General features: G+C 55.7%; 9 protein-coding genes across 9 annotated transcripts; 5 read left to right on the top strand and 4 right to left on the bottom strand.

Moving 5' to 3' along the window:
• BGZ61DRAFT_438636 (uncharacterized protein) lies at window positions 1-2,086 on the top strand. Its single transcript, XM_046244261.1, has 4 exons — window positions 1-498; window positions 549-938; window positions 1,006-1,283; window positions 1,336-2,086. Exons 1-4 carry the CDS (start codon window positions 429-431, stop codon window positions 2,029-2,031), a joined length of 1,434 nt encoding a protein of 477 aa, XP_046112391.1. The 5' UTR covers window positions 1-428; the 3' UTR covers window positions 2,032-2,086.
• Window positions 2,044-4,221, bottom strand: BGZ61DRAFT_378346 (P-loop containing nucleoside triphosphate hydrolase protein). The gene is made up of 3 exons (XM_046242588.1): window positions 3,510-4,221; window positions 2,476-3,462; window positions 2,044-2,420 (listed from the first exon to the last, which is right to left on the bottom strand). The coding sequence occupies exons 1-3, from the start codon at window positions 4,028-4,030 to the stop codon at window positions 2,390-2,392; spliced, it is 1,539 nt and encodes a 512-aa protein (XP_046112390.1). The 5' UTR covers window positions 4,031-4,221; the 3' UTR covers window positions 2,044-2,389.
• Window positions 4,222-5,998: 1,777 nt separating this feature from the next.
• BGZ61DRAFT_18722 (uncharacterized protein) lies at window positions 5,999-6,580 on the bottom strand. The gene has a single exon (XM_046237765.1). The coding sequence runs from the start codon at window positions 6,471-6,473 to the stop codon at window positions 6,051-6,053; it is 423 nt and encodes a 140-aa protein (XP_046112389.1). The 5' UTR covers window positions 6,474-6,580; the 3' UTR covers window positions 5,999-6,050.
• Window positions 6,581-6,910: 330 nt separating this feature from the next.
• On the top strand, window positions 6,911-8,534 carry BGZ61DRAFT_471020 (uncharacterized protein; the record flags this gene model as incomplete). Its single annotated transcript, XM_046248161.1, has 4 exons — window positions 6,911-6,923; window positions 6,983-7,374; window positions 7,430-7,735; window positions 7,791-8,534. 4 exons carry the CDS (start codon window positions 6,911-6,913, stop codon window positions 8,532-8,534), a joined length of 1,455 nt encoding a protein of 484 aa, XP_046112388.1.
• A 522-nt stretch (window positions 8,535-9,056) lies between these two features.
• BGZ61DRAFT_18729 (ATP-dependent RNA helicase eIF4A) lies at window positions 9,057-11,101 on the bottom strand. The gene is made up of 3 exons (XM_046237768.1): window positions 10,695-11,101; window positions 10,205-10,629; window positions 9,057-10,140 (listed from the first exon to the last, which is right to left on the bottom strand). The coding sequence occupies exons 1-3, from the start codon at window positions 10,723-10,725 to the stop codon at window positions 9,487-9,489; spliced, it is 1,110 nt and encodes a 369-aa protein (XP_046112387.1). The 5' UTR covers window positions 10,726-11,101; the 3' UTR covers window positions 9,057-9,486.
• Window positions 11,102-12,432: 1,331 nt separating this feature from the next.
• On the top strand, window positions 12,433-14,072 carry BGZ61DRAFT_337781 (uncharacterized protein; the record flags this gene model as incomplete). The annotated part of the gene is made up of 2 exons (XM_046239073.1): window positions 12,433-12,749; window positions 12,890-14,072. 2 exons carry the CDS (start codon window positions 12,433-12,435, stop codon window positions 14,070-14,072), a joined length of 1,500 nt encoding a protein of 499 aa, XP_046112386.1.
• Window positions 14,073-16,311: 2,239 nt separating this feature from the next.
• BGZ61DRAFT_471016 (uncharacterized protein) lies at window positions 16,312-18,638 on the top strand (the record flags this gene model as incomplete). The annotated part of the gene is made up of 3 exons (XM_046248160.1): window positions 16,312-17,246; window positions 17,310-18,011; window positions 18,068-18,638. 3 exons carry the CDS (start codon window positions 16,312-16,314, stop codon window positions 18,636-18,638), a joined length of 2,208 nt encoding a protein of 735 aa, XP_046112385.1.
• An 829-nt stretch (window positions 18,639-19,467) lies between these two features.
• BGZ61DRAFT_525696 (uncharacterized protein) lies at window positions 19,468-20,660 on the top strand (the record flags this gene model as incomplete). Its single annotated transcript, XM_046252817.1, has 2 exons — window positions 19,468-20,204; window positions 20,270-20,660. The coding sequence occupies 2 exons, from the start codon at window positions 19,468-19,470 to the stop codon at window positions 20,658-20,660; spliced, it is 1,128 nt and encodes a 375-aa protein (XP_046112384.1).
• A 225-nt stretch (window positions 20,661-20,885) lies between these two features.
• On the bottom strand, window positions 20,886-23,402 carry BGZ61DRAFT_438618 (uncharacterized protein). The gene is made up of 2 exons (XM_046244260.1): window positions 22,939-23,402; window positions 20,886-22,439 (listed from the first exon to the last, which is right to left on the bottom strand). The coding sequence occupies exons 1-2, from the start codon at window positions 23,059-23,061 to the stop codon at window positions 21,111-21,113; spliced, it is 1,452 nt and encodes a 483-aa protein (XP_046112383.1). The 5' UTR covers window positions 23,062-23,402; the 3' UTR covers window positions 20,886-21,110.
• Window positions 23,403-24,352: the final 950 nt, after the last annotated feature.

The following is a 24,352-nucleotide window of genomic DNA, read 5'->3' as shown; positions in this document are numbered from 1 at the left end:
GATGGTTGCCAGCTCCACGCGCTGGTCCAGGCGCCCAGTCGCGCCAGGCTCGCTGGGTGGAGTACGTACCGACCGACTAGACGGAATGAGCCGTCCACTGAAGCCTGCCCCACGTGATGAAGCTCACTGCGGGCGAGCTTCGAGGCTCAACGACCACACCTCCTTTCTGGCCAGTGTCAAGCAATTCCCGGGCCGACGTTGTGCTTCGTTTCCAGTCCAACCTGCCTGCTCGCTTCATTTCGGGGATCGCCGGCATGCTTTGGGCCTGATTTCTGTCATCTCCAGGCCAGCCCCGCGGTCAGACGAACCAACTCACACGAGCTTCTGCTCCCCTCGCCCCACGCTACCCATCGACTATTACATGCCCGTCTGGGCTATCGCTCGACTTTGAATAGCTCTCAGTAGCACTGTCTACCAATTTGACCACCATGACAGAGACGGAGAAGCTTGAGCCTCCGAAGGGATCTCCCATCGCGGACCCTGGAGCGCATGATTTGGGTACGTCTGGCCAACGGTAGTACGGTGACTTCTCACTGACCTGACTACAGCTGAGTCGTCCGACTCCGAAGATCAGTTCACCGACGCCCAGTCTGCACCCACAAGCCCCATTATGAGCACTTCAATTCCCACGACCCGGGTCGAAAGGATCGATGACGAGCCCGCCTATGGCGAAGTTCCGGGCACCGAAGCGTACGCCAAGCGAGAACAAGATGCTATCCCCGACGAGATTGCCGTTATCCATGACGATGCTTTGTCCCAAACATCGACCTCGACAATCGATGCGAAGGTTCCTACGACTCTTGTAGAGGAGGCTCCTGGGGATGTACCTGGATCACACTCTGCCAAGTTTGAGGATAGACGCATGGCAGATGCATCTCCCGATCTGGTCTTGGATTCTGAAGGGCGTATCAAGGAAATCAATGGCGAAAGCACATCCGGTACGGGAGGAGCAACACCCTAAAGACTTTAAAGATTTATATTGACCTCTGAATTCCGTTCGCGTAGATGATCCGCCGTCTCCTCCAGGCTCTCCATCCGAAAAGTCAGAAGTGGAAGACTCCAGCTTCCAAGCCCCTCTGGCACCACCAGTAGAGGATGGTGACGATGATGAGGAAGAAGACGAAGACGACGACGACGGTGACGGTTTCGGCGACGATTTCGACGATTTCGAAGAGGGCAACCAGGATGACGATTTCGATGACTTCGAAGATGGCTTTCAACAAGCCGAGGCCACTCCTGCTCTCAACTCTCTACCACCCCAACAACAAGCACAATTACCATTCGTAAGTCTTGTAACTACTCATCATTAGTTTGCAATACTGACAAACCCCCTAGCCCATACCTGACTTCGATGGTCTTGACTCAGAGAGTGTCATATCATGTCTGGAGCCCTTCTTAGCCGACCTCTTCCCTCCCGAGCAGCTCGATCTCCCCACCTTCCCCCCCCTCTCTAAAGAATCCTCCATCTTCCTCACTCCCCGATCTGCATCACTCTGGTCCCAGCTCGTGGCTCCTCCGCCCCTCGCTCCCCCCGACTGGATCCGATCACGCATACGCCGACTCTTCCTCGTTTCCCTTGGCGTCCCTGTTGACCTTGACGAAATCCTCCCCGCATCCAAGCAGAAGAAGCTTGTTCTCCCTTCTCTTCATGTCTCATCCACCTCTCCCCGCACATCTAGTGACTCGCGCTCTGTATCCCGGCTACGGCAAGGCGAAGGCAACACATCATCCACCTCAGTTGACACTCAGGGGAAGCCGTCAGCGTCTAAGAAGCGGAAGGGCCCTCCCCCGCAGCCAGAGCTGGATCTCGTGGCTGCCCGCCACTTGTGTATGACTACGGACGAGGCCCTGAACGGCATGACAAACGCGGAGCTCAAGACCCATGTGGCGAAACTAGAGGCCATGGAGTGGGTAGCCAAGGAGGCATTGGAGTACTGGAAGAAACGAACAGACGAAAAGCTTGGAGACAGAGAGGCATTTGAAGGTGTAATAGAAAACCTCGTGAAGCACGCAAGGAAAGTTAGGAAATAGAGGAATAATTCGGGCTCAATGACATCATCCAATCATGGGTAAAACCCTCATCAAACAATTGGCCTTGCTGCTTGTGGCGTACTTTTGTCTTTTCCGTGAGGCGGCGTGACCTCGTCATGCATTTACAACGTAACTACAGCTAGCTATCTGCTGCATGACCCCCTTAACTCCCCCCGGGGGCATGCCTGACCTTCATCCCCTTGTTTCCGAAGACCACAATAAACACCGGGCCTCATTCTTGCGCCAGCCATCTACTCAAAAGCCGCCGAAGACTGCCTTCCTTGGCATCCCGCGTTTTCAGAATTTGCGTAGCCGAAGATCGTGCGATAAGGGCTCTCAACCCGCTGATTTTAAACATTTAAGAAGTGCTGGGCTCAAGGGTGACACCGCTGAGAGTTCATGTTAGCAATGGCTCATAAAGGAGTTGAGGGAAGTAAAACTTACGCAGCGATGGTGGCCCATCCGATGAGACGCCAATGCTTTTCGATACGTCGGCTCAGAGCGACCTTCTCGCCAATGTTGGTACAGGCAGGGCTGGTCAGGACCAGCTTAGCGGCATCGTTCTTGATAGCAGCGACCTTCGCTCCAGTCGAGGTGGAACCAATGTTGACCATGATGACCTCGTTCTTGGCCAGCTTGGCGACCTTCGCCTGCTTGCCGTCGGCAGTTCGCACACCGAGCAGGCGGCGGAGGAGGTAGAAGTTAACCTCGATCTCGCTGTAAATCTCGGGCAGGCGTCCCTTGAGACCCAGGACGAAACCAACGAGACGATCGGCTCGGCAGAGGGTAGGGTCGATGCGGGTACCAACACCAATAAGGCCACCGGGGACGGCATACTTGAGGTCGTTGGCCTCAGAGTTGAGGGAGACGACACGGCTGAAGATGGGAGTGCACTTGAGAGCACCAGAATCGTCTCGGGAGACGATACCAGGTCGGATCTCAATCTCGTCGCCCAGCTTGATGACACCGTGCAGGATACTGCCACCAGCAACACCACCCTTGAGGTCGTCGATCTCGGCACCAGGCTTGTTGACATCAAAGGATCGAATGACAATCATGTGGGGGTCGATGCTGAAGTCTCGGGGAGGCACGGGGATGGTGTTGACGATGGCCTCGTTGACGGCATCGATGTTGAACTTGAGCTGAGCAGAGATGGGGATAACGGGGGACTTGCCAGCAACGGTTCCTCGGATGAACTTGAGGATAGACTGGTAGTGTTGCTGGGCGGCCTCTTCCCGCATAAGATCGACCTTGTTCTGGAGGATGATGATCTTGTCGAGCTTCATGATCTCAATAGCGGCCAAATGCTCCGAGGTCTGGGGCTGGGGGCAGGATTCGTTACCAGCAATGAGCAGCAGGGCGGCGTCCATGACGGCGGCACCTGACAACATAGTGCTCATTAGAATATCGTGACCGGGGCAGTCGACAAACCTGGTGGGGTCAGTACGGTCTCAGCTTATCCCAAAGGCGCAACTTACGAGACGTGTCGCAATAGTCTGTAGGTGCCCTCGCAACCCTCTCGCTCACAGGGAGGGTCAACTTCCTTCTCGCTCTTGTAACTTCGGTAGCATCCGGGTCGGGGGCACTGAAGGTTATCGCACTTGTAGATCTTGGCGTTGGCGTAACCCAACTTGATGGTAATGTTTCGGATCAGCTCGTTCTTGAATCGAACAGTCTGGACGCCGGAGATGGCCTTGACCACAGTCGACTTTCCGTGAGCGACATGGCCGATGGTTCCGATGTTGATAGTGGCTTGTCGGGCAATAATCTCGGGCGTCAGGGGAGTGAGGGTAGCGACGTCGAGGTCTTTGGGATCGGTTTGCGGGGGCAGCGGGGGTCTTTGGGCTGCCGGCTCGGCGATGGCTGGGTTCGACTTCTTCAGGGCGGACTTGAGAGACTTGTCCTCGAGGCCATCACCGGTCTCGTTGTGGTCGACCGACTCGCCGGAGTCGGATTCAGACTCGATGTCGTCGTACTTGGGGTCGCCGTTGGCAGACATGGTGGAGGTGGGGCAATTCGCCGGATTTCACGAGGAGTTTCGATCGGGGAGCCGCAGTCGGGGCAGTTGCGAGGGTGGAAATTGGTCGTCGGGGTCGGGAGAAAATTATACTCGGAGATTTGATGGTCTCTCGAGGGGTTCTTGGTCCTGGTGTCGTGTAGAGCCAAGTATTTGGATATTTCGCCTTGATGTTGGCAAAATTCCTCGTGTGCAGCCAGTTGGGACGACTATGACTCTTACGCTAAACCGGACAGGGCCCGATAAGCCGATAAGGATTGTTGCCCCTCCTCGGGTGAAGCTCGGTCGTACGCACCTGCCAGAACGAGCTCGAAGGCCTCTCTGAACCACGGTTTGCTTTGCCTGTGTCGTGAAGCACCTGCTCGGGGAGCTCAAACAGCTTTATTTTCATCTTTTCAAGCAACCGACATGATGGCAATCCCCTCCCACTAATCTTCTTCATAATCCTACGCCACCAACGCATCGATATTCGAAAACACGTTCGGATATATACACTCACGCTGTTATCATCGCCTCATCAAGAAGCCCGTTTGCCATGCGACAGCCCTAACCTAGCGGGAGCTTGGTGGTGTCGCGAAACCTAGGTATGTACGCAGCGGTTCGGCAGACTAGCTCAGCTCGACTAGATTCGCAATCAGCCACATAAACTAAGACCGATTGTATTCAGAGGTCAAGTCCATTAGTGCAATCATTTCAATGATTAGCAACACTAACAACCGAAGTGAAACGAATATGACCTCGAAGAAACTCAACCACAATCGGCGCAGCTAGTGATGTGGAACCTGCGGCTCGGAACTTCACCGTCCGTCCCTCGAAACATTTAGGCAACATTACCAAATCAATCAGCTATCACATGACATGACATGACTGGGGAAATTCGTCAAAGGATGTTAGTCGAATGAGATGCGGTTTGACGCACATCAGGTCATCGGGACATCACTCGATTTGAATGACAACCGATGAGCCGAGGGAGGATCAAGCGGGCAGAAACCCCGCCGTTGCATGCGACCTATATCACATTTTACCCGCCACTGCGGTGAATTTTGCTCTATATGCTAATTATAGACCTTGATTGGAGGTCAGACATGGGCGAAATTGGGGTTGCAGCGGCCGGCTCATTGATCAGTGATCGCCAAGGTGAGGGGGTACTTGTTGGGGGCGTCACCAACCACGACAAGGAGCAAGAAAAAAGCTCACTGCCGCATTCTTGTGCAGCCGTGCTATGTGGCCTCGCAGGCATATGTATCTGTGCAATATTGCAGGATTTTCTCGGCTGCCGAATGGGAGATAGAGACTCTCCGGCTCACCGAGGGCTTGACGTCCGGTCAAGGCTCCTGGAGAATTGTCAGCAATCGAGTCACTGCCCTCGACCAGAGCGAAGTCGTTGATTGCCGCTGAAGATTATTACACCAGGCGATGGAAGCCTGAGTTTGAGACAAGAACAACGTCGTCGACTATGGTTCCCGGCCAATGCTAGGAAGCCGGAGAGTCACGCCCGTCCGACCCGGAGGAAGTCGCCATGTCAGATGGCACCAGGACAAGCAATATGACCCCCGCGCACGCAAGGATGCAACAACACCTTGTCGCTGGTGCGTCGTCGGTGCGTCGCCGCGGGTGGACCTCGAGCGAGGGTGGGCCATAGCGAGGGCGACTGCGAATCCGGGTGTCGTTGTTGCCGCCGACATCTGCAGGTGGCTGGACGGCAATCACGGGCTTGGGGCAGCTGATTGGTGGTGCCGAGGTGAAGACAAAAGAGACAAAAGCGCTTGCAGCACGGCGACCTATCAAGACGGCAGATCACCTGCCGGGGTCGACCAGGGGGGCTGGCTACGGCTCCCGAAGACAACCAACCACACGGCCAGGACGCCTCTTCTCCACGATCCACGCTCTCGAGGATAGCCGCGGAGCTCCAATCATGCCGCCAAACCTCCAAGCAAGACCAGGCCAGGGATGCGACGACGCGGGCTCGAGGCCAAATGGGGTGCTGCCGGGTATTCCAGCGTCAGCCAGTGCCTATGCAGGCGTGTGCAGGCGTGGGTAGGACCGCTGCTGTGCTGTTCTGCGTTTGTTCCTGCTTGTCGTATCCTTGTTCGGCCCTGGTTTGCCTTCGGGCACCCTGCTGTTTCTCGCTGGCCTGTCTTGCGGTGTCGACCACACAAAACATCGAGTTTTCCGCCTTGTGGCTAGACCCCTCTCTGCTTGTTTCCAAACATTTCGTGATAGTCCTGCTCTCGTCCTCTTTTTGCGGCTCACTGCCTGTTTGCCTGTCTTGCTCCCTCGTTGTCGAAGATCCAACAGCTTGATCTCGCGAACCAGTCCGGCTTCCTCCCTCCCACCACTCTATCAAGCGACGAGTGTGAGAGATTGAGTGTGAGACCGCTCTGCAGCCGCCGGCCCCGTCTCTGCACCCGTCGCCACCTCCCATCACCTCCAACAAACGTGGGCGTCTAATTCAAGCCCGAATCACTTGGCCGGCGTTTGGGCCCTGCCTATCAGAACGCTTGCTCCCATCTGCCATCCATTCCATGTAAGGCCATCCAGATACTATTTGCGGTCACCCCCCTTCCCGAGTCCCTGTCCCGTTGCTGGCGTCTACTGTCGTCGAATGAGCTGGCTCCCTCCTCCCAAAGCTGCCATCCTCAAAACTCCCGTCTTCCCACATCTGCTCGCCCCGTTCGTCCTCCCTCTTGCTCCTCGATAGCTGGTCTCTCTGTTTGCTTTCGATTGATTTTATTTCCTTCTGATAATGTGCCTTCGACTGCGTTGAAGCACACTCCTCCCCCAACATCAACATCAACTCTTACCATTGCCGTCTTACACACTGCTTTTGCTATTTCTCTTCTCACTCACCAAAGATTAAGCATGGCTGGACAAGGTCCGTCGCTGCCGAAGCTGACATGAGAGCCCAATGAACCCCAAGCTGACATGCACTAGATGAGAAGAGGCGGCCTGCCGCTCTGAACCTCACACCCACCCGATCCGAGTCCTCCAGGTCATCTTCCTCGGACGGCTCCCTTAAGCCTCGCACTCCTCGTTTCGCCGAAGCCACATCGGTACACTCTCCCATTGACGCGCGCTCACCTTTCGCGGACCCGGAAAAGTCTCACATTGCTCAGGCCCAACCTGGCGACATTGGCTTTGGCTACATCGGTAACCGAGAGTCCGTCGCCGTCCCGATGACGCCCAAAACTCCCCTCAAGAGTGCCATGAAGGTGCCGGGAACTCCTGCGAGGCCCTTCGACAACCCCCTCAGCCCGACCTTCCGCGAGGAGGACATTCTCGAGAAGCGAGAGCTGTCAACTGAGAAGGAACAGGCTCGCGATGTGGTATGTTCCATCGTTTACTCACCCTCCAGAAATCACCTCACTTACACCTTGGTAGAAAATCAAGGCTCGCGTTCGGATGGCCAAGTTCGCCCTTCGCGGTGTCAACTTCAGCTGCTCCCTGATCATTCTTTCCATGCTTTCATCGACTTTTGCCGTGTTCAATGCCACCCGAGCCCTTCCGTCCCAGAGCCGCATGCCCTCTTGGGCCACCAACACCAACGCTTGGCCCCAGAAGCTCGTCCTCTCTATGGCTTGCGTGTCCCTCCTTGCCTGTATCCTTGTCTTCGCTGCGTACTTTCGAGGCGGTCACAAGCGCGCCGAGAAAGTCGGCACGTATTATACTCTGTTCGCTATCGGATGGGTAAGTTTCTCTCTGTGCTTCAAATCGAGTGTGCTGGTTCTAACATTCATCTCAGTTCATGCTCAGCTTAGTTCTCTGGGTCGTCACTGCTATCATATTCCAGCACTCCAAGAACAACTCGAACAACAAGGATATGTGGGGATGGTCCTGCCTTTCAAATACTCGAGCCCAGGTCTTTGGCGACAAGGTGGACTATGCCCTCCTCTGCCGTCTTCAGAACTGGGCCATGATCTGCATCATCATTGAGATCGTCATCGAGGTCCTCTGCATCATGCTCTACAGCGTCGTCTTCTACCGCTACTACACCAAGCGCCGCCTCTTCAAGTCCATGGATATGCGAGACCGTGCCCGCTCCGATCTCTATCTCGCGCAGCTCCGCAGCCAGTCCGCTCCCAACACCCCCGGTTTTGCTCCCAAGTCTCCTGCCCTGAGCCAATACGCCATGTCCCCCCGCCACCCTCCTGCCGCCTACCGAAACCTCACCGACATTGAGGAAAGCCCCTTCACCCCTGGAACCCAGTTCGTCGAGCCTCCGTCCCAGTTCCGTAGCAAGGGCGACTTGGACTTCAAGCTCCAGGCCCCTCCCACCAAGGCTCCCAACGCCACCCCCAAGATGGAGCAGTCCGGCTTCGCCTCCACCAGTGCCGCGCCCCCGCCTCCAGCCGCGTACTTTCAAGACCAGGCTCCTGCTGCCTCCAACGAGCCTACCTACGATGCCGTTCCCATTCCTGGTGCTTACACCGGCCAGGCCCTGCAGAGCCCGCCCCCCACTCAGACCACGTTCGGGCAGGCCCGTTAAGGAATGTGTCGAAGGGAATGACTTGCATTTTGAGTCTGCGGGCTTTAGCCAACATATGGCGAGGGCTTTCGCGACATGCTTTCTTGGGCGGTGATACCACATAGGCGTTTATTTTGGCGGCAAAGACTGTTTTCCTCGTCTGCATTTTACAGGGGACAGGAACCTGATCGTATATACCTTTTCTTAATTTTGGGGGATCTCGGTACAAATTTCACTGACAAAAGGATGTCGTGGGTTGAAGACGATGGATCTACATTACGATGGACGTAACCCTTTTTTTCTTTTGTATGATAAACCCTTACTATGATGGGGTAGCGGAAATACAGATATGACATTGAACCAAGACTACTCTCCTCTAAACGAAACGTGAAAAATCCCATTTACCTCATGGCTTTGACCGAGAGAAATTCACAAGAATATGGCGATTGATAGGGGGACTGTTGGAGATGTCTCGTTTGGAGTGGGACATTGCTCCAGCTTGGGGACCACTAACCACTAGCGAGACATGTAATGTAATCAGGGACTTCTAGTGCGAGGTATAAAGGCTGGTTCAGTTCACTTGCAGTCTAGGACAGTATCACAAATCATCTAGTCATATCGAGAGTAGGATCATAGTCGTAAAGGAAATAATCATCATGAAAACGACACCTAAATACAACAAGGACAAAAGCAGGGTGAAAAACCATTGCATTACTTTTGGTCGCCCACCGCACCTCCAGGTATTAGGTGCAAAGGACTTCCCGAGCCTTTGTCATGCAGCCAGTTTTGACCTCCTCCCCTCGATCGCCTCCGGACCGACGGCAGCGCCGTCCCAGATGGCACTCTAGAAAACGAGATCTATCAACTGCCTCGAAATCTCCGTAGACACTCCCAAGGATGCCAGACCGCCCTGCAGGTTCGGGTTGTTTCAACAGGGCAATCCGGGAAAAGGTTCTGGAAGACGATGCTTTTTTTAGATGAGGTCGGCGACGTTCATGGGCATCTCCTCGATCTGAGTGCTGTAGAACTGCTCAATCTCACGCATCATTCGGACGTCGTCAGCGGTGACGAAGTTGATGGCGACACCCTTTCGGCCGAAACGACCACCACGACCAATTCGGTGGATGTAGTTCTCGCGGTTGGCGGGAAGGTCGTAGTTGATGACCAGGGAAACCTGCTGGACATCGATACCACGGGCCAGGAGATCAGTGGCGATCAGGACACGGGAAGAGCCGGATCGGAACTCCTTCATGATCAGGTCACGCTGGGCCTGGTCCATGTCACCGTGCATGGCCGAGACAGTGAAATCACGGGCAGTGAGCTTGTCGGTGAGCCAGTCGACCTTTCTGCGGGTGTTGCAGAAGATGACGGCCTGGGTGATGGTGACAGTCTCGTACAAGTCGGAGAGGGTGTCGAGCTTCCACTCCTCCTTCTCAACGGCGATGTAGAACTGCTTAATACCCTCCAGGGTAAGCTCATCCTTCTTGACCAGGATACGGACGGGGTCGCGCATGAACTTGGTGGTGACCTCAAGAACGTCCTGGGGCATGGTAGCCGACAGAAGGACGACCTGGGTGGACTGGGGAAGGAGCTGGAAGATGTCGTAGATCTGCTCGGTGAAACCACGCTGGAGGAGAAAGCTGTTAGTACAGGGATTTCGGGTGGCAATAGGGGGGGCGGAATTTTCTTACAGAAAGCATCTCATCGGCCTCGTCGAGGACGAACATCTTCATGCCGTCAGTCTTGAGGAAGCGACGCTGGATCATGTCGTGAACACGGCCGGGGGTTCCGACAACGACCTGGGGGCCGTCCTGGAGAGCCTTCATGTCATCGCGCACACTGGTGCCACCAATGCAGGCGTGGCACTCAATGTTCATGAAGTCACCAATGGCGACAACGACCTTCTGAATCTGCTGAGCCAGCTCACGGGTGGGGGCGAGAATCAGAGCCTGGCATTGCTTCACATTGGTGTCGATCTTCTGGAGAACGGAAATGGAGAAGGTGGCAGTCTTTCCAGTACCGGACTGGGCCTGGGCGATGACATCGTGACCCTTGATAACGGGCATAATCGCACGCTGCTGGATAGCAGAGGGGCGCTCGAAACCATAGGCGTAGACTGTGTAGGGAGTGAGCGGCGTGCGGGAATAAGGGTTGTGGGAATGCGGGCGAAGAAGGACTTACCACCTCGGAGAAGCTCGGCCTTGAGGTTCATCTCATCGAAAGAGTCGACGGACTCGTCATAGTTGGACTCGATCTGTCCTGTAGGGAGAAAGCCATGTCAGTCGCGGGTGTTGCGAATAGAGAGAGAGAGAGAGAAAGGTAGAGAAATAGAGGTATTGTGGCGTCACGGCGCAGAGTGCGTGCGATGTATGTTGGGCTGTAGTGGGATTTGCGTGGGATATGCGGCCCACCGAAGGGGGGAAAACGCTCGACAGGGCATATCGCAGGGCACCACCAAGTCCAACCCCACGACAAAGCGTCAAGCGGGCAGGGCGCCAAACACGGTCGAGGGCGCGCAAAGTGGGCGGGATTGCGCTGGGCAGGGCGGGAAAGGATAGAACTCACCCTCGGGGACGTCTTCGAGTCCCTTGTCGGTAGCCATATTCGCGGAGGAGGCGGGTGAAATCTAGATCAAGCACAGCTCAATCTAGACGTTTGATAAAGCGCGGGGTGGCGGGTTTGAACAAAGAGGGCAGGCTTCGAAGAAGACTGCGCCGGGCGTGAAAAGAAGCTGGGTATTCGACTAGATCTAAGGCTCTCGCAAGAAAGACGAGAGTCGACGGGATCTAGGAAGGAGGATGGATATCGTTTGGATGGTCTTGATGCAGGATGGGAGAAGAGGAAAAAAAAGTCGATGAGGGGCGGCGCGGAGGCAGTATTTTTTCTCTTTGCTGCCCGCCTGCTTACCTACCTCGACGTGGAAAAGACGAGCAGCCAATCATTGGGGCTTGAGCAAGTGGTGGGCAAGTGGTGGACGAGTAGTGGGGCAGAAGATTAGGGTACCTCCTCCCACTCTGTGGCTCTCTCTACCTTACCTAGGTACCTCTCTACCCACTGTCGCACTCTCCCACGCCCCTCTGTGGCCCCTCTATGGCCCCTCTATGGCCCCTCTGTGCCCCTCCCTGTCGGTGCCGCACATGCCACTGGTCCCCTGGCATCAGGTACCTATCGCCTGCAGGTTTTTTTTTTTCTTTAGTGGCCAAGTCCAAGCGTTGAGGGGGAATCTTTTTTTTTCTGCCCGCTATCATTGCCCCTCCACCACCACCGCCGCCGCCTCAAAATGTGCCCCGCCACCGGGGCTTTTTTTTCTCTCTTTTTTTTCACACGAGCCATTGTGCGTGTGTGTGTTTGCTCGTTGTGAATGAGCTTGTGACGTGTGAGTGAGTTGAGTGCCTAGATGAGTGACTCGTCGATGACCGAAACCCATCCTCCGCGACTACATCCTCATAAGAGACTCGATCCTGCGAGCAAGGATCGATGAGTCAGTCGTGATTCAATCTGATTCACCCATGGTCGTCATCCTGTCGCCCGATCCCAGTCTGGTGCTGCGACCAACTATGTATGGGTACCTCCGTGCGGCTCTAGACTTGATTCCGCCTCTCGTGCCACCCACTCATTCCTCACGCGATTTTCTCTCTCACCCAGATTCGCTCTCACTACAGCTTCGTCCGCCCTGCGCTGCCCTGCGCTACCGTGCGCCCTGAATCGCTCAAGTCCCACCAAGGCCAGCACCATCGTACGGTTCCTCACTCTCCCCGCCCAGCCTTGAATTCTGTAGGCCATCAGGGACCACCCTTCTAATTGGCCTCGATACGTACTTGGATCTATGATACCCCTGCTGGTTTGTTCGCTTGTGTCAATAGCTTGCAACTTTTTTCCCTTCTCTTTCATCCTCTCCCACAACCACACCGAACCCGCGATGCCATCTCTTTTGCTGCCAGAAGGCGATCCTCGCCGCCACAGCTCACTGTGTGACAGAACTACTGATCTGACTGAGTTGACGCCTGACTCTATCCCTCTGCATCCCCTGGGCCTCAAGCCTCTAGGCAACCAATACATCTTCAATGGCCGGAATGCTCGAAGGTCCATCGGGGTCTGGAACATGTTGCCCGACGAGATTATGATGCTCATCCTGGAGCATGTAGATACCCATGAGCTCTTCAACCTTGGCCACACATCAAAGTTCCTTTACGCCTTTTGCCACTCGGACGAATTATGGAAGGCTCTGTTTCTTCGGTAAGCTTAACTCCGTGCCTCGTGCTCATCCTTGACTCCCACTGGACCAGTTGAGGCTGAGTCACACCCTGATGCCTAGTCTCTGAAAACCCGCGGTATCTATCAACTGCTATACGGGGCGGGAGCTAACCTGAGATCAGATCGGCTCCGAAGAATAGCAAATCGATCCGCTGGCAAGGATCTTGGCGGTCGACCGTACTTGGGCTGCCTGCTCCAAGCAATCAAGGGTCTCTGGTTGATTGCAGTAACGTTTTCTCCGACGTCCTCCATAGGCCCTTTGCCTGTAGCCATGTTGTTCTGTCACAGTTCGCCTCCAACATCCCCAAGGCTAACCAGATCCGCCGTTTTCAGAATTTGACATACGAGCAGTATGCCGAGAAATGGACTGAAGAGCCCTTTGTGCTTACCGAGTGCATACAGGACTGGCCCGTTTGCTCCGAGTGGTCCATCGAGTCACTCCTTGACAAGTATGCCAGCGTTGAGTTTCGAGCCGAGGCCGTGGACTGGCCATTTGCGACTTATTGCAAGTACATGGAGAACACCAAGGACGAGAGCCCCTTGTACCTGTTCGATCGCAAATTCGCCGAGAAGATGGGCATCTCAGTGGGGCACGAACCAGAGGCGGCATACTGGAAGCCAGATTGCTTTGGTCCCGACATGTTCGAGGTTCTCGGGGATGAGCGACCTGCTCACCGGTGGTTGATTATTGGGCCTGAGCGAAGCGGCTCGACCTTTCACAAGGACCCTAATGCGACGAGTGCCTGGAACGCTGTGATCCAGGGTTCCAAGTACTGGATCATGTTTCCACCCACCGCCCAGGTTCCGGGCGTCTACGTGTCGGAGGACAGCAGCGAGGTAACGAGCCCGCTGAGCATTGCCGAGTGGCTGCTCACGTTCCACGAGGAGGCGCGGCGATTACCTGAGTGTGTCGAGGGCATCTGCAAGACAGGAGAGATTCTCCACGTCCCAAGTGGGTGGTGGCATCTAGTGGTCAACCTGGAAAACGGCATTGCCCTGACGCAGAACTTTGTTCCTCAGTCTCCAAGCCTGAATCTCGTGTCTGAGGTGCTGTCGTTCCTCCGAGACAAGGCCGACCAAGTTAGTGGATTCGACGAGGGAGTCGAGAATCCGTTTGGACTGTTTTCAGAGAGGATGAAGAGCAGCTACCCCGATGTCCTGAAAAAGGCGTTGGACTTGGCCGACAGGAAGAGCGGGAGGAAGCGCAAGTGGGATACCACAGTCGGTGGCGGAGAAGAGGAACAACAGGGAGGAGGGGAGTTCAGCTTCGGGTTTGGAGGCGACGATGATGATGAGATACCCTAGAGTTGTCGGCCTCTCGGCTGAAGGATGACAATGAGCAAAAATGGTGCTTTGATATTTACACAAAAAGACGGTGTCGGGCTCGGTAGCTACAATTGACGATTGTCCCCGATTTTGTCCCCGATTTATCGACGGAGGCTAATAATGACGAGGCTTAAAATACCTACTGTTAGCCGATATGATGTGTCTGTCATAAGACGCGGGAAGGTATGGGGAAAGGGGGTATGGAATGCGGAAGTTTTACCTTTCAAACAAAGGGCGAAGAGTGATTCATTTCCAGTCTTCGGATCGGTTACGTCACCGAATAACTAAAATAACTTGGGATGGCAACATGGAACATGGCTTACAGTATCGGCGGTTGCGACGAAGGTTCAGCGCCTTGCAGGTCTTTGCTTTTTGGGGACTTGCATTAAAATAGGGGTCTGGAAGTTGGTTGATGCCGACAGGGGGTTTGTCCCCAGAACGGGTACCAACGTGGGGTGATTATAATGGGTGTTGCCGCTGCTCCATAGGTACGCACTCCGTACTCCCCACCTAATTGCCATGCAGGTCAGGCAGGACTCACGATGGAGACATTGGGACCAAATATCCACCAAGAGAATTCTCGAACTCGGATGCGAGTTTTTTCCGCGGGGTTGCAACCCGAGTGGACAGGAGTCAATTGGGAAGCAGGACAACCTCGAAGGAAGGCCCCAGCTGTCGGCTGTAACTCGAGAGAAACGCGGCGCTGCTGGAGAGCGCCAAGCCCACAGTTGACCCTGGTCCTCAATTACATATCCACCGTGATATTGAAAGGTGGATGGGTGCTAGGTCAGATGCAGAATATCTGGAGAACAAATCCCCCATGGTTACTAAGATTGGTACGCGCCGAGGGACAACTTGACACCTGGATCATGACTGTTCCCGCTGCCTCACGCTCGCATCACCACCATCACACGGGCGAACCGCCCAATGCCTGCGGGATACAACCCCACGACGGGCGCCCAGCCGCGGTGGCACTCCAATGGACGAGAGGCGGTGGGAAGCCTCCCGCAGGCGCCGGCGCCCCCTAAACTTACAGGGCGCTCCGTCCACTGAAATGGAGGTGGTGCGCGGAACGTCGCCCTTTCGGCTGGAGCTGGAGCTGGAGCTGGAGCTGGAGCTGGATGGGTGGCCTGTGGGTAGCGGGCTGGTAGCAGGTAGCTCGGCCTGTAACATTCTAGCTCCAGGAGGTACAGGGTACATCAGCAGTCGCTCGCTCTCACTGGACCACGCCCGCGTCGTGTCTCTCCTGTAGCTGAGCGTTGTTGTCTCTCTCCCCCTCCACCTGGTCATCTGCATACCTGGCCTCCTGTATCGCTATCCTATCAGCTGAGGTGTACTGAGCTGACACCCCAACAAGACGACGAGAAGCCTCCGGATCATGTTTGAGGCGAATTGACGAAACCATTGTCCGCCGTGGACGACCCAGAGCACGGCGCCGCAGCCTCAGCAGCGCTCATTCGCGTGACTCGCCGTTAGTGTCACCGACAATCTCTCATGCAATCTACCCAAGTACCACCTACCTCGTCTCGCAAGTAATTAACTCCCGCCCGGGCGTCTTATTGCCTGTATTTTTTTCTCCCCTACCTCTAGGGAGACACAGTGGGGGGGTTCCCTTAACCATAACCCATGTGAAGCCCGTCCTGGCCCGTCGTTCGGTCTTGCATCATCAAGCATCCATCAGCATCACCTCTGCTTCTTTCAACCGCCGACAGTTCTCCCTCCTCCTTTTCTTCTCTGTGCGCGCGCTTCGCTTCCGTTGCTTCTGCTCGTTGCATTCTTATTTTATTCTTCCTGTTGCTTTCGCTTCGTTTTCTTCCCTTTCTTTCTTATATTGCATCCGTAAGTGTGCTCTTGGCTGGCTGGCTGGGCTTGCTCTAACTCGCGCTCCGCCTCTCCACCTTTGCTCTGGTCCCTTTCTTCTCCGCGCTGCCGCGTCCCCGGCCACTGAAGCCAGGCTGACCATAGCTCGAGACAGCCTCTCCTCCCTTCCTTTGTCCTGCACCGCCAGGTCACGACACTCCCCTCTAGATCGACCCTTCCGCGGTCCATCCTCACTCGCCGCACCAGCTTCGCTCCTCCTCCGCTCCTCTGCTCCTCCTCCGCTTCGTCGCGCCATCTTTACCCGTCTTCCGACCCCCTAGACCCTTAGATTCCGTCCACCGCATCCCTCTCTCCACGTAATAGATCGATCCCCTCGTCAGGGGCCCGCGTCCCAGCCATGGTGTCCGACGAGCACTACGAGTTGGCTTTGCCCATCTTGCAGGATCTCACGCTGGAGGACGAGGACAAGACGGACAAGCTGGAGGACCTTTTCCGCAAGGAGACGTCCCTGACCGGTCCTTCACTCGACAACGCCATCCTGGATGCTCTGTGGCGCTATCGCGATAGCGGCGGAAGCTCCACGTCGCCACCACCCATCCGCCAAACCATTCTCCGACGTCCCTCTCCAGCATCGTGGCGCGGCTCGCCAACTCCCCTCTCCGGGTCTCCAAGGCTCGCCGTGAGCCCCCTTGCTCCTCCAGGCTTCGTCCCCTCCACCTTTGGCCGGGCCAAGTCATCCACAGCCTCACCCTTTTCGTCTCCACGAGCCTCGCCGCGCCTGGCCCTTGCGACCCCCGTGATCCCCCATAGTCCCAACCTGAACGCGTACGAGTTCGCAAGCGACCCGACCCCTGCCACCGAGATACTGGGCGAATACCAAACCGAGAACGTCGAGTGGCTCGTCAGTGACGATGCTGCGAGCGTTACCTCGTCCGTCGGCACCTCGAGTGGCCTAAATGCTGCCGCCCCCGAGTTTTCCTCCATGTCTGCTCAGTCGTCCGATATGTCGCCCTATGACATGCTACGCTCTATCCTCGGCCAGGCCAGGACTGACGAGGAGATCGAGGCTGCGCTGGCGCTGCACGGCTACGACCTGAGTGCGACCATTGTGTCCATCATGGAGAGCCAGGCCCAAGACGGCACCTTGTCTGCTACATCTTCGGAAGAGACCAAGAACGTCCTGATTGGAAAATCTGTATCCCCCAATAGCCGCCCAACCACGCCTCTCGGACAGCAAAAATCTGGGGTCATTTGCAAGTTCTACATGTCCACGGGCCAGTGTCTTCGTGCAGACTGTCGTTTTAGCCATGACCTCAGCAATCACCTCTGCAAGTAAGCCAGCCCTCTCTCTCTGATCGATTGCTGGGCGTATATCTAACGAGTTGCCCCTTTTAGGTACTGGGTGATGGGAAACTGCTTGGCTGGAGAGACGTGCATTTTCTCGCACGATCCTGCGAAGCTCATGAACAAACTCACTCTCGATGGATCCAGCACACCGCCCATCAAGGGGCAGGGAAGTTTACAACTAGGGGACCTCAACTCCTTCCCATCCCTCCAACCCGGAACCCCGGAGCAATTGAGCGCCTTCGTTGGAGGACTCAACCTCCCGTCTGTTGGCATCACTCCACCACCAGGTTTGAAACATTTCCATGGGACCGAGAGCCCGCGCGCACGATCTCGACCCGGCAGCCGGCACCAAGTTAAGGACTCGGGGGTTTCTGCACCGGCCTTTGATGACAATGATGCTTTCCCCTCGTTGGGGTCCGCTTCTGCCAAGCAGGGCAAGAAGCATCATGGCAAGCGTGGCGGCCACGGTCATGCTCACAAGGAGAACTTTGCCCCAAGTTCACTGGCCGATATTGTCAAGATGACTCCGGCTCCGGTTCCTGGATCCCCTCGTGTCGAAGCTAAGAAGGTTGGACGCAACGGCGTCGCAACAGGTGGGCGGAACGGAGAGAATAGCGCTACGGCTCAGGCGATTCCCAGCCCGAAGAATATTCCGTGGTTAGAAACGGGAGAGCGGGCGAACAGAGCCTACCTGAAGGCCCGCCAAGAGGCTATCAAGCACGGCGGCCTTCGTAACAAGTTTCTGCAAAGGTGTGTTCCTCTCCAATAGTGACACTTGTCAAGCCCAAGCTAACTGACGGAAATAGTGCTGCGCAAGCCTGGAACCGCAATGACGCCAGGGCAGCCAAGGCTCTCAGCCTGCGAGGTCAGAGCGAGAACGATTTGATGCGCAAAGCACACCGAGAGGCAGCGCGAGAATTGTACCAAGAGCGCAACAGGGGTAACTCGAGCGGACTAGAGATCTACGTTGACTTGCACGGGCTACACCCCGAGGAGGCGGTCGAGTACCTGGAAAAGGTGCTGATGGAGAACAGCAAGGAGTCTCGTGCCGTCTACGCCATCACCGGGTCGGGTCACCACAGTAAGAACGGCAAAGACAAGGTGGGCAGGGCCGTCCGCAACTTCCTCAACGAGTGGCGATACGCATACAGGGAGTTTTCGGTTCCTGGAGACCGTAACAACATGGGAGGCATCCTGGGCATCGACGCCCGCAGCTGGGACAAGTCGCTCGCGCGCGAGAGCGGAGCAGACGAGGACAAGGAGGAGGAGGAAGAAGAGGAGGAGGTGGATATCCTCAGCCAGGGCGTAGAGATCGGCGACGGCAAAGTCAGGCTGCTCGTGCGAGATCCGCCCAAGGGTCCCAGCGGGCGGCGATGACCACTCGAGATAGAAAGCAGTAAAATCGTAAAGAAAAATTCCCAACTAAATTTGCAGTCTGAAGAAGATGAATGATTGTCTTGACAATGATACATGTAACTTGGAATGTTACGAATATGCTAGATGGATAAGGTAGGTACAGGTTGGTATTGACGAGATGCCTTATTAGAGTACCACTGCACTTATCGCCTGGCCCTATATCCCTTGTATTTATAGGTACCGCAGACTAAACGTTAGCATGGCGTAGCGTCCATTGGTACCCGGAGGCTTTGGTGGGGCCGGGGCGCAGCGGGCTCTAACAAGCCTCAGAGGGTGCTGACACTAGCAAGCAACGGGACGTCATGCAAACTAGAAACGAATAGACTCGATGCAATCCGCTGCGTGGCTGCGTGTCTCACTCCTCCCCTCTCATCTCGTATCGTCCCGTCTCTCGGCTTCATTCTACTTCGTCCCGCCTCCGTTCCCATCGCCATCCCTCGCTCTCCCCTTCGCCATCGTTGCGCTCCTCTAAGCATCGTCGCTCCGGCTCCGACCCCCCGGTCCTTCAATTCGCTAGCTCCAGCTCCCTCGTCCGACTCCTCCGGCTTCGTCGTTGTCCCTCCGCTCGTTCCGACGACAGTCGACGTCGCTCCGAGACCAGCTTCGCATCAGCATGGCAGCGTAGCCCCGGCCTTTCTGTTTCCCAATTCAACCATTGCACGCCGAGACAGGGCCAGATTAGTCAAGACAAGACACGACCAGCCTCTCTCTACCTTTGCGATTGCGACTGCGATTGCGACCGTTCCTCAGCCAAACAAATACAACCCCATCGCAATACACAGCAGCCAGGATGCCTGCCGACTACCACTCTGCCGCCCAGGCCCTTGCGCTCTCGCCATCGCGCGGCTCGTCGCCTTCTCCCTCGCTTCCTCCGTGGTCGTCATCTGCCGCCGCTGCCCGCCGTCGCCTGTCCAACCCGCTCGCTCGCCCCTCGAGCCATGGCGCCGGCTCCTTCGTCGGTCGCATCGCCGCCTCGACCCAGCTCCTCGGCCAGCAGACCCTCAAGATGTACCTGCGCCTGACGCCGCTGCAGCGCCTGCTCGCCGCTGTCGGCTTCGTGGCCGCTGCCGTCTTCGGCATCCTCGCCATCATCTACTCGCACTCCTTCTTCGCCTGGCTGACCCCCTATGCCAAGTCGTGGCGCGAGATGCCGGCCGGCTGGATGCTCATCTTCCTCTTCATCTTCATCACCTCGTTCCCGCCCATCGTGGGCTACTCCACCGCCGCCACCATCTCCGGCTTCGTCTACGGCTTCCCCTGGGGTTGGCCCGTCGTCTCCGCCGGCTGCACGCTCGGCGCTCTGGGCGCCTTCATGGCGAGCCGCACCATCCTCAGCGGCTACGTGGACCGCATGGTCGGCAAGGACCACCGCTTCGTCGCCCTCAGCCAAGTCTTGCGCCAGGAGGGCATCTGGTACTTGACGGCTATCCGCTTCTGTCCGCTGCCGTTTAGCTTGAGCAACGGTTTCCTGGCCACAATTCCCAGTGTTACCCCATTGGCATTTACTCTCTCCACCGCATTGTCGAGGTATGTTGTTCTCCAACTTCCTCATCGCCGTCTCTCCATCTAGCTGTGCTAACAAACCCCTTAAGCCCCAAGCTACTCGTCCACGTCTTCATCGGCAGCCGCCTGGCCCTCCTCGCTGAAAAGGGCGACCAAATGTCCGCCGGCGACAAGGCCATCAACTACGTCAGCATGGCCATTGGCGGCGCCGTTGGCCTCACTGTCGGTCTCATCATCTACCGCCGCACCATGGCTCGCGCCGCTGAGCTCGCCCGCAATGACGCTCGCGGTGCTGCTGCTGAAGAGGGCGACGCCGGTTACGAGGATGTCGAATCCTCATCCCTCATAGACCCCGAGGACGCAGCTGTACTTATGTCCGATGACGATATCTCTCTGTGGGGCAGGGACGACGCCGTGTATAGAGACGAGGATGATGACGAGGATGCGCCCTTGAGCAAGGCCAAGACGAACCAGGACTAGAGGTTTTACGAGTTTCAAGCAAGATGTGTCATGTACAAACGAACAGGGACAATAATGGTTGGGTGTTCATGTACCGGGCAGAACCGGCGGACGGGGTCAGGTGTCTGCGGGATAGATGGCGTTCTGGGTATTGGTTTGCATTCATGTTACACAACCATCACGGGATGTAGATGATAGACGAAGATGATAAAAACAGCGTCTTTCCAGCGACGTCATACTGCGGGTTGTAATTCAATTTGGATATCATGTCGCTAATAATTGCACCGTTCTTGATCTCTCATCGGTGTGTGTGTGAAATCAAAATGTTGTAAAATCAACCAGCGTGGCAACGCTCCGTCCTTGGGATTCCTTCCCAGTTGTGGTTCCTCCTTGAAACGCCTTCGCTTATGCATTCTCATAATCCCTCGTAAAAATAAAAAATTAATAAAAAAGTACAGATGATGAACAGCTTCACTGATTTCCTCGATACTGGTTCATGAACTGAATGGCCTGGTCCATAGGGTAACCAATGAAGACGGGCCCCGTAAATATCATCTGGGGCATGTTGCCTCCACCCTTTGCCATGTCAGGGTTGATGAAGGTGGGTTGAGGAGGAACAGAGGTGTCGTGAGGAGCTTCCTCCTTCGGCGTGACAGACGGCATGTCGGGAGTTTCGAGTGCGGTTGAAGAAGGTTGGGCCTCATGGTGTGCGTGTGGTGGAGGCATCCCGAGAGCAGCAAATTTGGTGTGATCAAAGGGGCATTTCCCAGGTGCCTTTTTGGTGGGAGTCTGGGTACTTCGGACGCTCGGCACTGGACTCGGCATGCGAACTGGGGCGGCAGGCGGCGAGAGAAGCAGGTCGTCATCAAGTCCCAGTGGTTCGTATGATGGGACATGGATGCCCCATGGACGGCTGGGCGATTCGCCGACTCGGATCTCCTTGAGCGGACGGTCAAAGTTGTTTTGGCGGTCGTTGTCCATTTGGGGGGGCTCGACCTGGGTGTCCTCTGGGTCCGAGTTGACGCTAACTGCTTGGGCCCAGTTCTCAACCCTTTCATTCGGTTCTTGCACCACATCACTTGGTCGGGGCGGTTCTTCGTCTGCCTCGGGCAGCATAGGTTGGTGCAGTTGGCCGAGACCTTCGATCATGCTCACAATATCGCCATATTTGGAGTCTATTTTCTTGACTTGGTCTTCGTCACGCTGATAGCGTCGTAAACAAATTTCATGGCTGCGGGGCAGCTCATGCTTATGTGTTTCAACATAATGTGCAATCTCTGCGGGCGAGTGCTTGTCCATATAGCGAATGGGGCACTTGCCCGCTGACGAGCCATTGGTACGAGCTTGTTGGGACGTGGATTCTGCATACATGGCCGCACAGATGGGATCCGTCGACTGGTGGGGGGTGGGATCCCGTACATCATTTTGGTGGTCTTCGGAGCCGCTGGTTGTTGCCGGCTGGGAAAACGGGCACCCGAGATGGCCCTTCTTCCCCTCGACCGTAAAGTCTTGTTCTAAGGCTGTCGACATAGATGTCTCGGCACGGGACGTCTGTGATAAAGTATCTCTGCTAGAGCCGGTGGTTTTGCTTGCTTCTCCCAGAGAGGCAAGCTGGTTTGCCACCCGACGCCCGTCACGAATGACGAGAGCAATCTGATGCTGGGAATTTAGGTCGGACGACCGAGGGAGGGGAACGGGCAGCGAACTGTCCAGTGGGGTGTACGAAGGGAGCTGAAGCTTGGCCAACGTGTCGGCTATCTCAGGAGCTGCCGGGGCATATTTGTCGGCGAGGTACTGGAACTGTTTGTGGTCCTGAGTCAGCATGGTCGACATAACTGAGTCGGGATGTGAGGGCGAGTGGTGGTGGTGGTAGTGATGGTTTGTGAATGAAGAAAGGGATGATGAGGGAAGGAGAAAAGGATAAGAAGACGTCAGGTATCAGAACGTTGTAATGGTGTCAATCTCGGCAATTGAGCCAGTTGGCTGCATGCTCTTGATCTAGAGCTAATAACTCATCATACTGACGGGACCCAAAACCTGCCTGTACCGACCCGAGAGCTCCGGTATCGCCGAGCTTGGTCGGAAGGAAAAATCGGGCAAGGCAGGTAGGGGGTCCATTTCGAGTCCTTTTGGGGGTTGTGCATTGGCATAGGGTTGAGTGTGGATATGGAATGGGCAGTGAGGCAGTGGTGGTTTGATTTGAAATCCAACTAGAGAGGGAGTTGAAGGTGTGACAGTGGGTGACCTGACAGACAGGTGGGCAACTCGCGAGGTACCTCGCGCGTAGGACGTGACTTACCTGCTCATGGGCGAAGCGCAGCTTGTGCTCCAGAACAGTCTTTCGGTCCGTCAGAACCTGGACTTCGTCGGCAAGAGCGGTGAAAGCATCCGCCAGCGAGTGCGCGAGATGAAGATAGGCCATGCCCTTTTCCCTTGTTCCTGGTTCCTGAGCCCCTTTTGCGCGTGCTGCGATTATGGGAGGAAGAGGAAGAGAGAGAGAGGATGGAAGGGAAAGAGTTTGCTGAGAAGTAGGTAAGGTAGTCACGGATTGGAATTAGTGGGGAGCGTGGTGAGAAAGCTCCAGGGCCCCTTTCGGAGCGGCGGCTGATTGGTCCGATCCGGTTGCTGCGGGGACTGGCACTCCGTACAGTACGTATGCCGGAGCTCAAGGCACGCACGCCAATAATCCAACAATCCAACAATCCAACGATCCAATAATCTCCCTTGAACGACGACTTTCTTCAGCGCGACGATGGATCATCACAGAGGGACGGAGGGATGGAGGGACGGAGCAACTCCTTCCCACTTCCGATGCGTCTCGGCCATTCCTCACCGCAACGCAATGACGTGCATGGCCGACCCGCTCTCTCTCCTGGCCAACCTGGTCAACCTGGCCAATTTCTTACACGCTTTCCTCCGTCTGCGCCTCGTAGTGCGATTTCGGATGCAACATGTGTTGAAGACGCCCTGGATCGAAACATGCGATCGCCGCATGGATGGCCATCCGTGTCTCGGAGTCCTCCTGGAGAATCCCTGTCGCATAGCGGAACTGATGCGTGCAGACACGCCATCTGCCATCAATCCACGCCGTAGGTCGCATGAGAGTGTTCTCCCCTTCTCTGGGCCGTAAATATCTCATGACCAACCGGTATATCGCTTATTTGTGACATATCTGCAGTTGAGGCTGTCAGAACGGTCCCCGCATCGACTGCTACTCCTCATCTAAGAAGACTTGGAACGGTCAACCACTAGCCCAACTGCCACCTGGTATCTACTCTTTGAGCCGAGGCACCTCACTAAGCAGCTTACCCTACAGCCCTGGGCTCTCTTGCACTCCTTCGCTCCTCTTTCATTTGATGACACCAACTAATGATTCTTTGTGAAGCCCGTGAAACTGAGGTACTCGCTCGATAATCCGGGGATTACTGAAGTACCTTGCACTTTGCAATTTGAAGAAAGTTAGGCGTAGTATGCAGCCTCACCACTCCCGCTTGGTGACCCGCAGATAACGCTGCGGACATGGCCAGTTAAGACCTAATCGCGACAACCATCCACGCTGCTCTCTGATCGCTCGTGGGACAACTTGCTATCTGTCACACTCCATATGCAACGTTTTCAATCGCAGAAGGACCAGGCTAATTATCACACCACCAGAGATCCTTCACTCTTAATAGCAGGTCGCAGAGGTTGGCGAGAGAACAACACCTGGACTT

Source organism: Ilyonectria robusta, assembly GCF_021365365.1.
Source record: "Ilyonectria robusta strain PMI_751 chromosome Unknown BGZ61scaffold_1, whole genome shotgun sequence".
Classification (NCBI taxonomy): domain Eukaryota; kingdom Fungi; phylum Ascomycota; class Sordariomycetes; order Hypocreales; family Nectriaceae; genus Ilyonectria; species Ilyonectria robusta.
The sequence above is the reverse complement of the archived record's forward strand: the minus strand, read 5'-3'. Positions and strand labels throughout refer to the sequence as shown.

What these genes read in the sequence shown, in the direction of transcription:
- BGZ61DRAFT_378346 (XM_046242588.1), bottom strand. Translation starts at nt 4,030, where the DNA reads ATGTCTGCCAACGGCGACCCCAAGTACGACGACATCGAGTCTGAATCC. An exon ending in AGACTATTGCGACACGTCTC is followed by an intron (nt 3,463 to 3,509) that starts GTAAGTTGCGCC and finishes TGACCCCACCAG; the next exon opens with GTTTGTCGACTGCCCCGGTC. An exon ending in GGATGGGCCACCATCGCTGC is followed by an intron (nt 2,421 to 2,475) that starts GTAAGTTTTACT and finishes ATGAACTCTCAG; the next exon opens with CGGTGTCACCCTTGAGCCCA.
- BGZ61DRAFT_438636 (XM_046244261.1), top strand. Translation starts at nt 429, where the DNA reads ATGACAGAGACGGAGAAGCTTGAGCCTCCGAAGGGATCTCCCATCGCG. An exon ending in CCCTGGAGCGCATGATTTGG is followed by an intron (nt 499 to 548) that starts GTACGTCTGGCC and finishes ACCTGACTACAG; the next exon opens with CTGAGTCGTCCGACTCCGAA. An exon ending in AACAAGCACAATTACCATTC is followed by an intron (nt 1,284 to 1,335) that starts GTAAGTCTTGTA and finishes CAAACCCCCTAG; the next exon opens with CCCATACCTGACTTCGATGG.
- BGZ61DRAFT_438618 (XM_046244260.1), bottom strand. Translation starts at nt 23,061, where the DNA reads ATGGCCTATCTTCATCTCGCGCACTCGCTGGCGGATGCTTTCACCGCT. An exon ending in TGCGCTTCGCCCATGAGCAG is followed by an intron (nt 22,440 to 22,938) that starts GTAAGTCACGTC and finishes GACCACAAACAG; the next exon opens with TTCCAGTACCTCGCCGACAA.
- BGZ61DRAFT_18729 (XM_046237768.1), bottom strand. Translation starts at nt 10,725, where the DNA reads ATGAACCTCAAGGCCGAGCTTCTCCGAGGTG. An exon ending in GGCCGAGCTTCTCCGAGGTG is followed by an intron (nt 10,630 to 10,694) that starts GTAAGTCCTTCT and finishes CTCCCTACACAG; the next exon opens with TCTACGCCTATGGTTTCGAG. An exon ending in AGGCCGATGAGATGCTTTCT is followed by an intron (nt 10,141 to 10,204) that starts GTAAGAAAATTC and finishes TTTCTCCTCCAG; the next exon opens with CGTGGTTTCACCGAGCAGAT.
- BGZ61DRAFT_18722 (XM_046237765.1), bottom strand. Translation starts at nt 6,473, where the DNA reads ATGGGAGGTGGCGACGGGTGCAGAGACGGGGCCGGCGGCTGCAGAGCG.